Source organism: Cuculus canorus, chromosome 2 (genome assembly GCF_017976375.1).
Source record: "Cuculus canorus isolate bCucCan1 chromosome 2, bCucCan1.pri, whole genome shotgun sequence".
Taxonomy (NCBI): Eukaryota; Metazoa; Chordata; class Aves; order Cuculiformes; family Cuculidae; genus Cuculus; species Cuculus canorus.
The window spans coordinates 113,578,348-113,592,193 of NC_071402.1; the positions used below are offsets into that span (position 1 = coordinate 113,578,348).

The 13,846-nt window shown below is 34.7% G+C and overlaps 1 protein-coding gene across 3 annotated transcripts in view; it reads left to right on the forward strand.

Moving 5' to 3' along the window:
- Positions 1-13,846, forward strand: part of ULK4 (unc-51 like kinase 4) — a 223,214-nt gene that overhangs the window by 55,658 nt on the left and 153,710 nt on the right. For all 3 annotated transcript variants that reach the window (XR_008448427.1, XR_008448428.1, XM_009571781.2), the window contains exons 21-22: positions 4,345-4,472; positions 10,367-10,500. Coding sequence is in view for 1 of the 3 variants with exons in the window: in XM_009571781.2 (XP_009570076.2) it covers positions 4,345-4,472; positions 10,367-10,500 (262 nt within the window). In the remaining 2 variants the exon portion in view is untranslated. The remainder of the gene's footprint in view (positions 1-4,344; positions 4,473-10,366; positions 10,501-13,846) is intronic.

A 13,846-nucleotide genomic window follows, 5' to 3' on the forward strand; every position in this document is an offset into this window, starting at 1 on the left:
TTTTGTTGGCATGCAGTACAGCAATGGCTGAAACTTTGTAGGTTTAAAATTGCTGCTTAATCATTAATGAATTGTCATAGCAGTTTTGAGAGCAAGTGTTGCAACTTTGCAGATTAGAAAATTGGAATATAGACAAATATATTCTTTTAACAGCACATAGCAGTCTAATAGTAGAAGTGGGAATAGAATCTAAAGCTGTAAATGAAAAAAGATTGTACTTTAAAAACTGATAAAGAGGGTCTGGTTCTACTGCGCCTGCCCATACTTGGTAACTGTATTTGCCCTACACCTCAGGTAGATCTATATATCATAGAATATCTGTTTTGCTCAAATGATACTGTAGAATTTGGGAAGCAGAAACTAAATTTCTTTTTTTTTTGAATAAGATCTAAAAATATAACGCTTCTCCTGATTTCAGCCACCAGGTACTATCACAATACATGGCAGAATAATATTTTGTTGCTGAAAACTCAATTTAATAAACCTTGCAGTTTTCAATATTCTGTGAGCATGACACACAAGTCCACTTTAATGAGAGAATGAAAAAGAAAAAAAACAAGTAGATAGCATTTGCCTACCAAGTGTTCTGCCTTCTGTAGATTTCTTGTGTACTATAGCTTAAGAGGCAGAAGGACCTCAGTGTTATAGAAAAGGCAGTGACAAGGTTGTGACTTTTTAAAACAGCTGGAAACCAACATATTAAAAGATGCTTAAAGACATAAATTTAAGATGGAAATCATTTAGCTTCGCCTATGTTATCTGGAAACTCTTTTATCTTATAAGACTTAAGGCTACCTTTGTTTGTTACTCCCTAACAGCGATAAAACCAGTTACAAAATAAAAGACAGAAGACAAAGGAGAAGTGCAGTTCTGTGGTCATCCAAACTAGTATAAATCTTCAGAGAAATTCAGTAGCTAGAGGGGGCTCATCTTTGTTCCTCTCTGATACAGAAAGTTTCCATTTTAGTTTTTTGTCTTGGAAACAAATAAAAGCTGAAATTATGTTTTTAAGGTGTGAAAAAAAAATCTTCAACACACTATAGCAGTAGAGAAGAAAAAACCAAAACCAAATATTACTGATTAATTATTTTCATCTGGCTGTCGAAGTTCACCTTTGAATGAGTGAAAACCAGTCATATAGCTTTTTAAATACAGCTAGGTTCTTCCAGAGATCAGATAAGGGTGTTGGGGTTTTTTACTCCTTTTTTCCTCAAGTACTAAGTAGTGAAAATATTCAGATGGTTCAGCAATGTGCTGTTGCAAGTGTGTTGTTTCTTTGCCTCCCTGCATCATTGGCCATAGTTTCTTTTTGTCTTGGTCCCATCCAATTATGGCATTGAAAAAAACTCTCTAAATACATTAAAAACATTAACCTCATATTTAAGTTACTTTTTTCAATTCTTTGTCTTTTAACTGAATATGTACAAGTTGCTACCTCTGTCGATGGTTTTGTCAATATAACTATGAATTAATAAAATGGTATAAATATCTTTAATAAAATCTTTTTAACTCTTACCTCATAATATTAGAGACATTTGCAATGCAAAGAAAGGGAATTTGGAAATACACAACAATACAACAAATGATCCCTGTCGCAACTTCAGTTCTTGTATAGTGAAAATAGTGGTATAACTTTTCCCTCTGTGTAGCCAATTTGAAAACATCGTTACTTTTTGTGATTGGCTTTGAACTTGTTTTGCAATATATACTAAGAGTACCTGATATAAAAATGTGATCTTGTTGCAGTCAACAGTGCGCTCACTTGCGGTGAAAAGAGTGTCCTTAGCCTGTAGAGTCTCCATGGATACATCAAACAGTTACAGGGGAGGGAAGGACAGTACAACAGTGAAATAATTAATAATTTATGTCTTAGATGGTGTTTCAGCAGTTTTTGGCTTTTCTGATACATTCAGTTCTGCAGGCCAGCAAAGACATGCTTCAGATTTTCTTTGGATAAACGGTTGCTGTTTTGCAGTCCTCAGACAAGCCAGGAAAGCAAATTCCAAAATGTCACATTTACTAATCCAGATTATTAAAACATTCCCAGATAAGTCTGATTTAACTGATTTTAATTAACAATGTTTTCGTAACCCATGGTAAATCCCATATGTAACATTGAAGTATTTTTACTATCCAGAGCATGAGAAAGGAAAATAGTTTGATGTACTTTGGCTTGTAGGTGCATATGTCTTCGTTGCAGTGTCCAGGTGTCTGGTTTATCAAGTCCTTTTATGTTAGCAGGCAGCGTTGTGTTATACATACTCTCTTGCTAAGTCTGAGTCTTTATGGGGTTTGTTAATGTAAATACTTGTACTTCCTGTTTTGAGTAATTTCACAAAAATCCCCAAACCCTCACTTTGTTAAAATTTCTACTTTTGCTTTTAGACGAGTATAATTTAACAAATTTACTGCTGCAGGTTCATATTGGAGAAGGTCCAAGTCATGTTTCAAAAGCTGTTAAAATGCAAGTAGTAAACTTGACCCAGCTTGTGCTTATTAACCACAAGATTGAGAAACTCTTCTGTTTATGAAGCATTACAAATTAGAGAAAACAGTTCTCAAATAATTAATGTTTGTTTTTTCTAGAATTTGTGTAGTTACTATTTATGCTGACTGCTTTTAAAGACACTGTTAAAATGGTATCAGAGTAAAACCTGATGCTTTGCTGAGCATCTCTTACACTCCCATTCTTTTTCCTGTCTCTGTAAAGAGATGTAGTTAATCGTAGTGAAGACTGTCTCTAGTAATTTACAATCAGTGTTGATTTTCAATTTTATGACAATGAAGTTGCTTTTCAGTTATTCTGTTGCCAAAAGATGGAGTTTGAATAATATAACAATGGCTTTGTTAAATATGCATCACATCAAGATTTAAAACTTTGTACACAACATGCAGGCACACACTGTGAACTTCTTTATTCTGTACTGTCACTTCATAGAGAATACAGCTCAAATGTTTGAAGGTAGTTTCTGTTGATAAGGCATTTGTGGTTGGTATTCTTGGATAGAGTCAATTGACTCAGTTTGTAAATTCTGGCTCAGTTTTTAATTCTGACTTCTTATTTTTTTTATTATTTTGCTTTTGTTTAAGGCAGAGGGATTAGAAGTAGGGTTTCTGTTTTCAGAACAACACATTCTGACCAAGAGCTGATCCTAAAATACCATTGCTGCTGTCAGCAAGGTAATCTTTGAACGTGGCTTTTTTTTTTTTTACCAGCAAATAGCCCAATTGGTCTTCATAGAAAAAGAGTACAGATAAGTAGCAGATATTTTTATTCCTCAGAGGTAGAGGATATGCCATGTCGTTGTCGTTGGAAACATGTTGTTGGACAGCACATAAATAATCCTCATTCTACACTTTTTAAAACTCATAATACCTAATTCTGTTCACTTTTTTCCTTCCACTGATTCTTAGGTTTATTGCCTTTGAAGCTAAGGCGGTACACGTGAATCTCACATCCTTCTGTATGTCAGGCCACATTCCAGAAACTAGGGAAGAAAATCCTTTCCATATGCAGGGAAAAACAGAAAAAAAAAAAAAAAAAAGAAAGCTGTGATTTCAGAATGCAGTCAGCTAACCATTGTTAAACCTTTGAAGGGAAATATTTTGTGGTTATTCTTAATTTATCACTATCCTTGTTAAACTCTATATTCTTTAATTTGTATTTATAGGAAAGAAAGAGTTGGCAAGGATCTTGGCATCTTTTACATTGACTTTATCATAGGAATGGAGTCCATGGCTTTTAAAAGTCGTGGTTCCCTAGTGGTTGTTGTTTATCCTTTTTCTTTCTTTCCAAGTCTTAATTTGGGTTGTTCCTTGAAAAGTTGTTCTTCACTTCATGAACCTAAAATAAGATAAATTTAGAGAAGTACAGTCAGGGGAGGTAGAAACAGTTTTGCCATGTCTTTGGAGCATCTGTTGTGCAATTTAGGGTATGATGTAAATGTGATTGTATCCAACAAAGGTGTTGTTTTCACTTGTCCTGCGCATATGGGAATCGATGGGTAAACATCTAACCATATTTGTGCTGAATTATTTATGTATTCTGAAAATCCTTCAGTCTTCTTTTAAAATAATGTATTAAAATATCCTGTACTTATCCTTAAGATAAGGCATTTAAAAATATAGCTTCTATCATATTTTGTAGTTAATTTTGTGCCATTTTGGATATAGTGCATTACACTATGTTTACTTGCTGCAGCTCTTGAGAAGGGGTACAAAGCAGCTTTGCACAGAATTTATTTAACAGTGAGCAAATTTTAAATGTATATGGTATTAAAATACAGTGCAAGTAACCTTTTTCCATAAAATAATATTAATGAATTTGTGTTTATTTCCACCAAGGATTTTGTGACTACAATTACTCGCTTATTTGAAAGCCCTTCAACATTTATTAGAGCAAAAGCCTTTCTGGTCCTGCTACAAGTTTTAATTAATAACAGGGAGATGTTGCTACTTAGTTGTCAAGCAAGGTAAGTTGATAATGGAAGATAATTAGAGATATAATGTTTATTTTCAGTCACACCTTAAAATGTATAGTAGTTTTGAGCCAGTGATTTAGGAGTGAACTATTTTCTATGTAATATGAATACTTCTATTCATGAGAATATCAAGAAAAGTGTTCTCTTTTTTCTGGGGTCACTGGGTAACAATTACTCACAAAGGGAAATCACTGTCTTACAGGGAGAATCTGTCTTTTCCAGTAACTTGTGGTCCCAGTGACCATTAGCAAGGAGTGGATTTTGCTTTGAATAGGACAAAACAAGTACTGCAACAAAGAGTTGTTGCTATGGTGGGAGAACAAAATAAAAAGATCTTTTGTGTACCTCCCTCACCTTGGGGTGTGGTATAATCCACAGTCCTTTCAGTAGAGATGCATTCAAGGTAAAATAATATTTCTTGGCTACATGTGGTGTTGGAGCAATTTATATAATGACCACTCAATTCTTCCATCTTTTACATGAAATATTTTATTTGTTTCTGTGTTTTAAAATGCTTCACAGGAAATGGCCGCTGTGAAATTATATTTGACTCATAATGGAATAATGAATTTTTGTGTCTTCTGATGGCACAAAAACATTCCCATATCAGACAAGAGGAAATTAGACTCTTAAAATGTGAATTGGCATCACATTTCAGCATGGGTAGTAGAAGTAAGATGCAAGAAATTTTATTTGAGATTTATATTTTCTACTGATATGAAGAACAGCAAACTGTATTGTAAACCCAGTTTTTATAGTATTGGAATAAATCAGGCGTGGAAGAGAAAGTAAAAAAGGATGAGGATTGTGAGTAGCTGTAAATTTCACTACATTTACAACAAATATAACTTTGTATCTTATATTGATGTTTGAGAAGAGTTAAGACCTATGCATTGGAGCTAAAAGGCTGGATTGGAAGGAGCAGGTGGTTATACTATAATACCACTTTAAGAGGACGTCTTGTGGAATGCTGTCATTATGTGCCCCTCCGCTCTCATATGAGTCTGTAGATATCCCAGTTTTCGTAGATCATAGAGAATAAGTACTGAATCCAAGTTTCTTTTTCACCTGTATCTTTCTATGCTTCCAGAAATGTTTTATCAGGTGGTATGTTCTTGTTAGTGTAAAATGTCTCAAATGATTTGTAAGTGACTTTATGAATGGCCTATTCATATGCTTGTTATAGCACATAGGACTGAGCTGTGTTTTTGGAGAGGTGACTAACGAGTACTGTACTGACAGTTACTATTTATTTATGCTTAAGATATTACATGAAATTTTTATCTATGATTTGATCTCTTTATTTATACTGCTTTCCAAGGAGCAGTCTTTCTGAAGAGAAAATGTTGTGAATTTGGGATTTTATTTTGTATTGCAAATTTTGGCTTTATCCTGCTGTTGTATTAAGTTGCTCCAGGCAGAGCTGATTAGGGACCAGTACATAATATAGCACGTTAAGTAAAGCAATAGGCAAGCCTTACAGCAGCTTTATTGAATTGATAACCTGTTTTTCTTGGTTTGTTATGTTTACTTCATAATTATTCCCTGGTGAACAGTATATCCAGTATATCTCTTGACAGGCAGATTATCTAGACTAAAACCTTTCTCTTACATCCAGAAAGTAAGATGGCTACTGTAGTGTGAGAGATGAGAAATGATCCGTTATATGTTGGATCAGCTACTTTCATAATATCCTGAACTCAGGAAGAACTTTATTAGGCCTAGTAGATATAATGGATATTTTTGTACTTATACTGTTGCATTCCTATTGGCATATTTAAGTTAAATGTCCCCAGTTCTGTGACAGAAAACTTACTTCAAAATTAAGTCTCATAAGTTCAAAATTGGTAGTATAGTAAGCAGTAGTCAGTTGGATACCTATTGAAAATGTTTGTTATGTTCAAATTTTCCTTCTGAAGGTGTTTGAGTTGAGAAATATAACAAGTATATAGTAAAATGTGCATAATATCTAGTTCTTGGTTTGTCTTTAGCAGTTGTAGCTAATGCCTGTAACAGGACTTACATTGCTTCAGATTGTAAAATCTGTTTATGATAATGATAATAAATATAAGGCAACTTGTTAGTGTGTCATCACTTAAAGGATATGATGCAGATGATAAAACAGTAAGTTCTAACTGTTTGATATCAACACTTCACAGCTCTGAGTTAAATGTTGTTTAGTTTGGCTTTGGAAAAGGCTTTAGTAATAAAAATACATACCTTTGCAGAGATTTGTGTGATTTTTAAACCTCAAATTCTCTGAATCTGCTGTAGAGTATTTTTAAATTATGAAATTAGTTGTGGTGGGAGTGTGTGATTCAGAAGCTTGGCAATGGATTTCACTAAGGAAATTCCACTATGACTTTCCAAAGTGCTTTGAGATTTCAAGATCTGTGGATGAAAAGCATTTATATATAATATCAAATGTAATTTTGAAGTGTTTTTTTTCTCACCCTGAAGTTTTGTTGAGACTCATAATTTCACCCTTTTCTGAGCTAGCAGTAATTTCTGATTAGTCTCACTAAATTGTTCTTTCTAGTAACCTTTCCTAGGTTAGTTGAAGCTGCCCTGACTATTGAAATTCCTCCCTAAAGAATTTAAACCTATTTTTTCTACTGTCTGTGGACATGGACACTCTTAGGAAGATAGGGTAGAATTTCTGACACACTTTCACAGCCTGCAAAAGCCTAACTATGCAACAAAGCATAACTTTTGAGCAAAGTCTTTCTCTGTTATTTGTCCCCACCTCCCAGGGTTTTAAATTTTCAGATCTTGTATATGCCCTCAAAAGAAAAGCTTTACCTGGAGAGCTGTTACAGTCTCACATCTGGCATAGAATGTTGGCCTTATATTGGCGTAGAAAAATAGTTAGGAAGAGAACAGAAAAGTTTAGTGCTCAGTCAAAAGGGAAATGGAAGGCAGGAGGGAACAATTACACAAATCAGTGATTTCAGGAAAAAGAACTCAGCAAGCTGGTATCAAACAAACAAAAAAAAAAGAAGCAGCATAGAAAGGGGAGAAATAGGAGTTGACCCTTCTTACTAGCATGATCTGCCATAGTGTTGCACCTAAACAGTATATTTATATTAAACATCCTTTAAAAATCTGCATCCTATTCTGTCAGCAGAGGTTGACTGAAAATGGGGGCCTTGAGTTGTTGGGGTAGATGGATTGTCTGTTTCCTCAGAGCAAACAAGACACTTTTTAGTTTCTTGGAGGTCTGTGGTTCTCTGAACTTAGTGAACTGAAGGGAGAAGTAGGGGGAAGACTGCTAGTGACAGACCTCCTGCTTTTAGGCTGAGTCATCTGCAGCCACATGCTTTTGTCACCCTGTTGAGATGCTGTTAAAGTTGTAGCTGAATCTTATTGGTACCTAAACACAAAAAGAGAGATAAAAAAAAATATAAACTTTGTCTTTCCTCTGTCTGAATAAATGAACATACTTTGTATGCTTCTCACATGTGATTAACTAATAGAACATGCTTTTAAAAAATGAACTCCCTCCTCCCCCAGCAATAAAGCACTTGTGTTGAAGTCTATTCAACCTATTTTACATAAAACTTAAACATATTTCCATATAGAGTCAGGTGATTGTTAGATCACGGAAGTGTTTTCTTGAGGGAAAAAAGATCCAAAGAAACTCTCATCTTTTGTCATGATTTTGTTCTAGTTTAAACAGTTTTTGAATAAAAAAGTACTTGATTGTCTGGAAAGGCTTAAGGGCTTCATAGCATTTTAATTGAAAACGTGATTTTCCTATGTTTAAAAAAGCTAAAGCTTTTTTTTCCTGTGTTTAAAGCTAAAGCTTTTTTAAATCTGACTTTACCCTTCAAATAGAATTTTCCTTTAAAAAAGCTAAAGCTTTTTAAGGAAAATTCTATTTGAAGGGTAAAGTCAGATTTTTAAATAGTTGTCTTGTATCAGACAGATCAAAATTACTTGTAATTTAACACAATTTCCATAGTTTGCAAGAAAAATAATATGTGTCCCTGTAGTCTCTGGTAGATGCAGCTGAATAGGTTAGAATCTTGTCTACTGCAGAGGTTAAAGGTAGTTACTGAATGGGTGTTTTGATTTAACTCTATCTTTGTCTCTGTAGCACAGCTCAGGAAGGATAAAGTGAGTTGCAGTATTCCATCACAACCATGCATTGTTTAGAGACCTACTCCTGCAAAATGCATTCTTAGATATTTTTTTATTTAATTGAGTAAATTGTCTTTTTAATGGAAATTCACACCTTCCATAAATTTTCCATAAAATTTTGTTTGTGAGTCCTGCAGCTTTGTTGTGTACGCTTGAGGCAGTTTAAATAAGTTATTTTCATACTTGTATAAAATAGCATTGATTATAGGGAGACTATAAAGAATAAAAGAAAAAAATAGAGCTAATGAAGTACATTCTTAAAATTCAGAGCATAGATTTCACCAGTGACTGATGCTTTTTTGCACAGAACCTCCAGGAATTTCAAATGTGAAATGAAGTTGTTGATATTGTGCTCCTAAAGGAAAGCCTGGCCCTTCTGTCTTTTCAAATGAGCATTTTAAAGTATTGCCTGAAGCATTCTGTTACAGGTGTATTATTAAAGCAATCTCTTGTAAGTTAGCCAATGGCTAATAAATCAGTTACCATAGTTTACTATGAGAAATGTCACTCTGCAGAATGGCACAGCTACACAGCACGTACCGGTTACAATGTAAGCATTGAGCCTTGAACATCAGATTTCTAGAGAAAGGTTGTAAGGCTAGTTTGGGCTTTTATCTCTTTCAATATGGCCATTGTAACTAATGCTAACATTTTGAAAGTATGATTTATGTAGTATGATTTTTCTTGACTGAAAGATTGATCTCTTGTTATAAGTGACTTAAATTATTTTTGCTTTAGTAATTTTTACATGTTGAAAATGAATGCCTTTAGTCTTTTGCACATTTTGCTCATGTATTTCAAAATCAAGTGGATTTTAAAATTAGTCTCTCTCTGTATAAATAAGCCCGGAGCAGTTGGGCTCCCAAATCCCTCCCTCCCACTCCCAGGATAAGGGAAAAGGAAAACGAGAGGAAAAAGACTTGCAGGTTGGAAACTAAAACTACAACTTTAATAAAGTAATGATGATGATGATGATGAAAATAATAGAAAGTAATGAAATATATACAAACTTCTGAGATCATGCCCCCACCCCACCCCTTGATGACTATGCGACACCACAATAGTGTAGAGCAGACATGAGGGAATGAGTCCGTGGCGAGGAGGGAACTGGATTCAGGAATGCACAGATCCGGGACAGATGAGGTCCTCACTCGATGTCAACCATTGCAGAAGAGAGAGAGGGACCCTCGTGATCTCTCAGTTTTATACTGAGTATGATGTATATGGGATGGAATACTCTCTTGGTCAGCTCGGGGTCACCTGTACACCCCTCCCTGCAGGTGTGCCCTTTTTTTCCAGCTCAAGGATGGCCTTGGTTACTATAATGAGTGTTGGCTTTTCTGCATACCGGTGTCCAATGTTATCACTTCTAGAGAGAAACTGTCTGAAAAATATGCAGTTAGCTTTCAGAAAATGAAGTTACTTAGATGAGACTGAGTTAGAGTCAGAAAACTAATTTAGCTCAAAACACAACAGGATCATATTCTTTTAAACTAGTGGAGTTGCACTTACAGTAGCTGAAGAGTTTCTTTCCTCTTGTTCCCTGACACATTCGTTTTATTTTAAAAATTGATTTATTTGAAAGGAAAAGTCTAAAATTTCAACAGAATTATAGGGCCAAAACTAATGTATCATCTTGATTGTAACTGCAGAAACTAGAAATGTTTGGTTTTGTACAATTTTTGAGATAAGTGTAATTTTTTTGTTATGAGAGGTAATTTTTTGCACTTGCTTAAATGTAGACTCGTGATGTATATTGAAAGAGACAGCAGAAAGACTACACCAGGAAAAGAGCAGCAAGGTGGCAGCGAATACCTGTCAAAATGCCTGGATCTTCTTATCTGTCACATTGTTCGGGAGCTGCCAGGAATTCTAGGTAAATTCAGTTGGTTAACTGAACAAATCTTACCTTTCCCTACTCCCTCAAGAAACAAATATCTTTTTACATACACAGGTGGAAAGACTGTATGATATAATCAAGAAACGTCTGCATGATATCAGCTCCATTAAGCTGTTTTAATTATGTCGTGATCAGATATTTTGTATTGGAATGCATGATTTCCTGTATTAATGTTTTTTATTTGTTGAATGGTAAGCCTTGTCAACTCAGTCAGGAACAAGGCCCAAAAGTACAAGAAGTATTGTCGATGTTCTAAGGATATCCCAAACATTGGAAAAAACAAGAGCAAATTTGCCACATAAAACACAGAGCTAGGAAAGATGCAAAGGGCATATCTGTGAGTACACGTTGATCACTTACACTGAAATTTATATGCTTCAGGCAGTTTTTTCTGGAAAATTTCAGTCTAGATACTTAAGTTGTTCTAGATTTCTGAAACTGTTTTGCTTATGCATAAAAAAAAGATGGAAAGATTTTCTCTGAGATAACATCAGTGCTACTTCAGCCCATCCCTTAAAGTTTCAGCAAAGTAACTTTATTGCCAGGGATATGCATTTGGATAGTTTTGTGACTATCTACTCAAATTTCACTTGTATTTGAGCCTTTGGAATGATTAAAAGCTACTTTGAACTTTGTACTGTTCACCTATGTTCAAACAAAAATTTCCTTGGGTATAGCAGCTAAAGTCTTATCATCAAGGAATATGTTCAAACTTGTCACAGTGGAATGAGGACTGGGGCAGAGGGAACTTGCAGAAAGAACAACGAAAGACGTGCATGCAAATAGGACAAAACCTGCACATTGCAGGATGTAATTTGTGCTCATTGGGCAACTAGAGAAGAAACTGGAGTAGAAAGAAATTAGTCTGAGAGTCTGGGGAGTCAGTCAAGAGGAGGTGGTGAAACAAGTTGAGAATTTTGGCAATTTGTACAGAAACAATTGGTAAAATCTTGAAAAACTAAGGAGGATCTTTTGGTGAGATTTGAACACAGGATTGATACTGAATAAAAGAAATGTCACAGAAGCTGCACTAGATAAGTAAGAGCTGTACTATATGTCATGTGAGGAAAGATGAGGTTAATTAGGAGTGAGTGAAGGAAGAAAGGAAAGGAGGGAGGGAGAAAAGAAAACAAGAAGCAAGGGAAGAGAGGAGAGAAGGAAAAAGGAAAGACGATGGAGGGAGAAGGGAAGGAACTGAGTGGAAGGAAAGGCAGAAGAGGAGAAGGGATAGAGAAAGAGAGGGGTAAGAAAGGAAAGAGGGAGAAGAGAGAAAGAAGGAGACAGGAAGGAAGGAAGGAAGGAAGGAAGGAAGGAAGGAAGGAAGGAAGGAAGGAAGGAAGGAAGGAAGGAAAAAATGATAGATTGATGTGGCCAGTCTGAATCATCATTAAAATTCTTATTAAAACTTCTGATGTGTGGGATATCCCACAGAGTAGAGTAAGAAAGCAAAATAAGAAGACAAGGAAGGAAATGCTGTGAGTATTCCAGAAAAGGAAGACAGCAAACCCAATCCTGATTGTGAATGCTCTGTCATTAAATGATAAAAGATTTTTTCATAAAATTATTTCCTGATGAGATGATACCCGATATATTTTTCATCTTCTCTACATTATCACTAGAATATTGAAAATAGAATAGCAGCACTGCAAAGGTCAGGCCTAAATGTCGTGCTGCTATTTCAGAAGTGACTTCACTTCTGATGACAAATTTTTGCCTTGCTGCAAGTACCTCAGCCCTTTTCTTGAAAATAAATACCAAGTTTGTGTATTGGCTATATTTCAGGATTTGTAAGTTTCAGACTATAAATATTAGAGGCAGAAATTCACCTCTTGCTGCCTGTATGTCCTATATGCAACTAATATACTAGGGCCTGGTATTTCCTCAGAACCTGAGAGTACTATACATCAAATATGTAGTTGCAATCATTATAATTCATAGTGCATCAATTGCTTTAACATGTATTCTACTGGGATTTTTTTCATTGATATATCAAGCATAATTTTTACACTTTGTTTTCCTTTCCAAGCTAGATTTGTGTTGTTTGTTTTTATTAAGAGAAAGCTATCTGTCTATACTTGCCCACATTTGCCAGAAGGCTTTTTCATTTTATTGCTGTGAGTATGACAAAGGAATATGTTCTGCTTGAGGAGGCAAAAGCTCTGGGCTTCTAAGAAAAATAACCAGATTTGCAAAAGTGGAACAGTTAAAAGCAGTTTAACTGTTAATTTAGAATTAATCCTAGCTGACTTTTTTAATATGCATTTATATAAGCTCCTTACTGATCCCATCTTCTTCCACCAGATGTAGCTATAAACCAACTAGATTAAGAAGATGTAGAAATTGGCCTGAAGAACCATTTAAACAAATGAAATAAATGGTTAATCTTGTGGATAATTTCAAAAGTTTTCAGTTGTTGTAGTTAAAACACCCTAATTTTAATACTGCATTTATAATATTTAACCTAGTTCTATTAAGTAGGTATAAATTACTTAGATCGTGCAAAAAATAAAGTAACCACGTTTATCTATCTACTGCAAAATTGGCAAATGTCATGATTTATATAAAAAGCAGAAAGAGAGTAGATTTTTCAGTAAATTATTTGTTGCTAAACAGAGACATCTTCTTGAAATACACTATTGTGATTAATTGAAAAGAAAAATGTGTTGATGAAAAAACAGTATTTTGGTTTATGGATTTGGGGAGTTTTAGGCAATGCTTTTTTTTCTTAAGCAGTATGTTATAGAATGAGTTAAATCTTTAAGGCTAGGTATTTTTACAACCCACTTTAGTGCCAGACTGTCATTCCTGCTTATGATGAAAATTGAACTCCATGAGAGCAGAAGAAAAGCACTGGTATTATTCAACATGAATGAAGTCTGACTTTACTCTGAAAGGAAGAACCTTTTCTAGCGTGAAAATATAAAACATCAAATCCTGTCCTTTATTTGTTTATGTCTATGTGATTTCCCTTTTTACAGTTTTGTGCAGCTCTCTAGGGAAAAAAATATAGTAAGCGTTCTTTTGAGATATTTGTTTTTTAATATTTTTAGGCTATAGGAACAGAATTTCTCCTGCTGCTTCTGTTCTTCATTCCATGAAGAAGGGGGTCTTGCTTTTCCGAGACAATAGCTAAAGTAACACAAAATTGGCATAATGTTCCTTGATTTTTAGATACCTCTTCTGAAGTTGGAAGTATAAATTTCACTATTGCACTCTTTGACCTGCTGCTGCCTCTTTTATGGGAACATGAGAATTCCTGTTGCTTTAAATTACTTGCGTGGTTGTTAAACTTGTGTATGAGAATGTGGGTGTGCATGTGGAA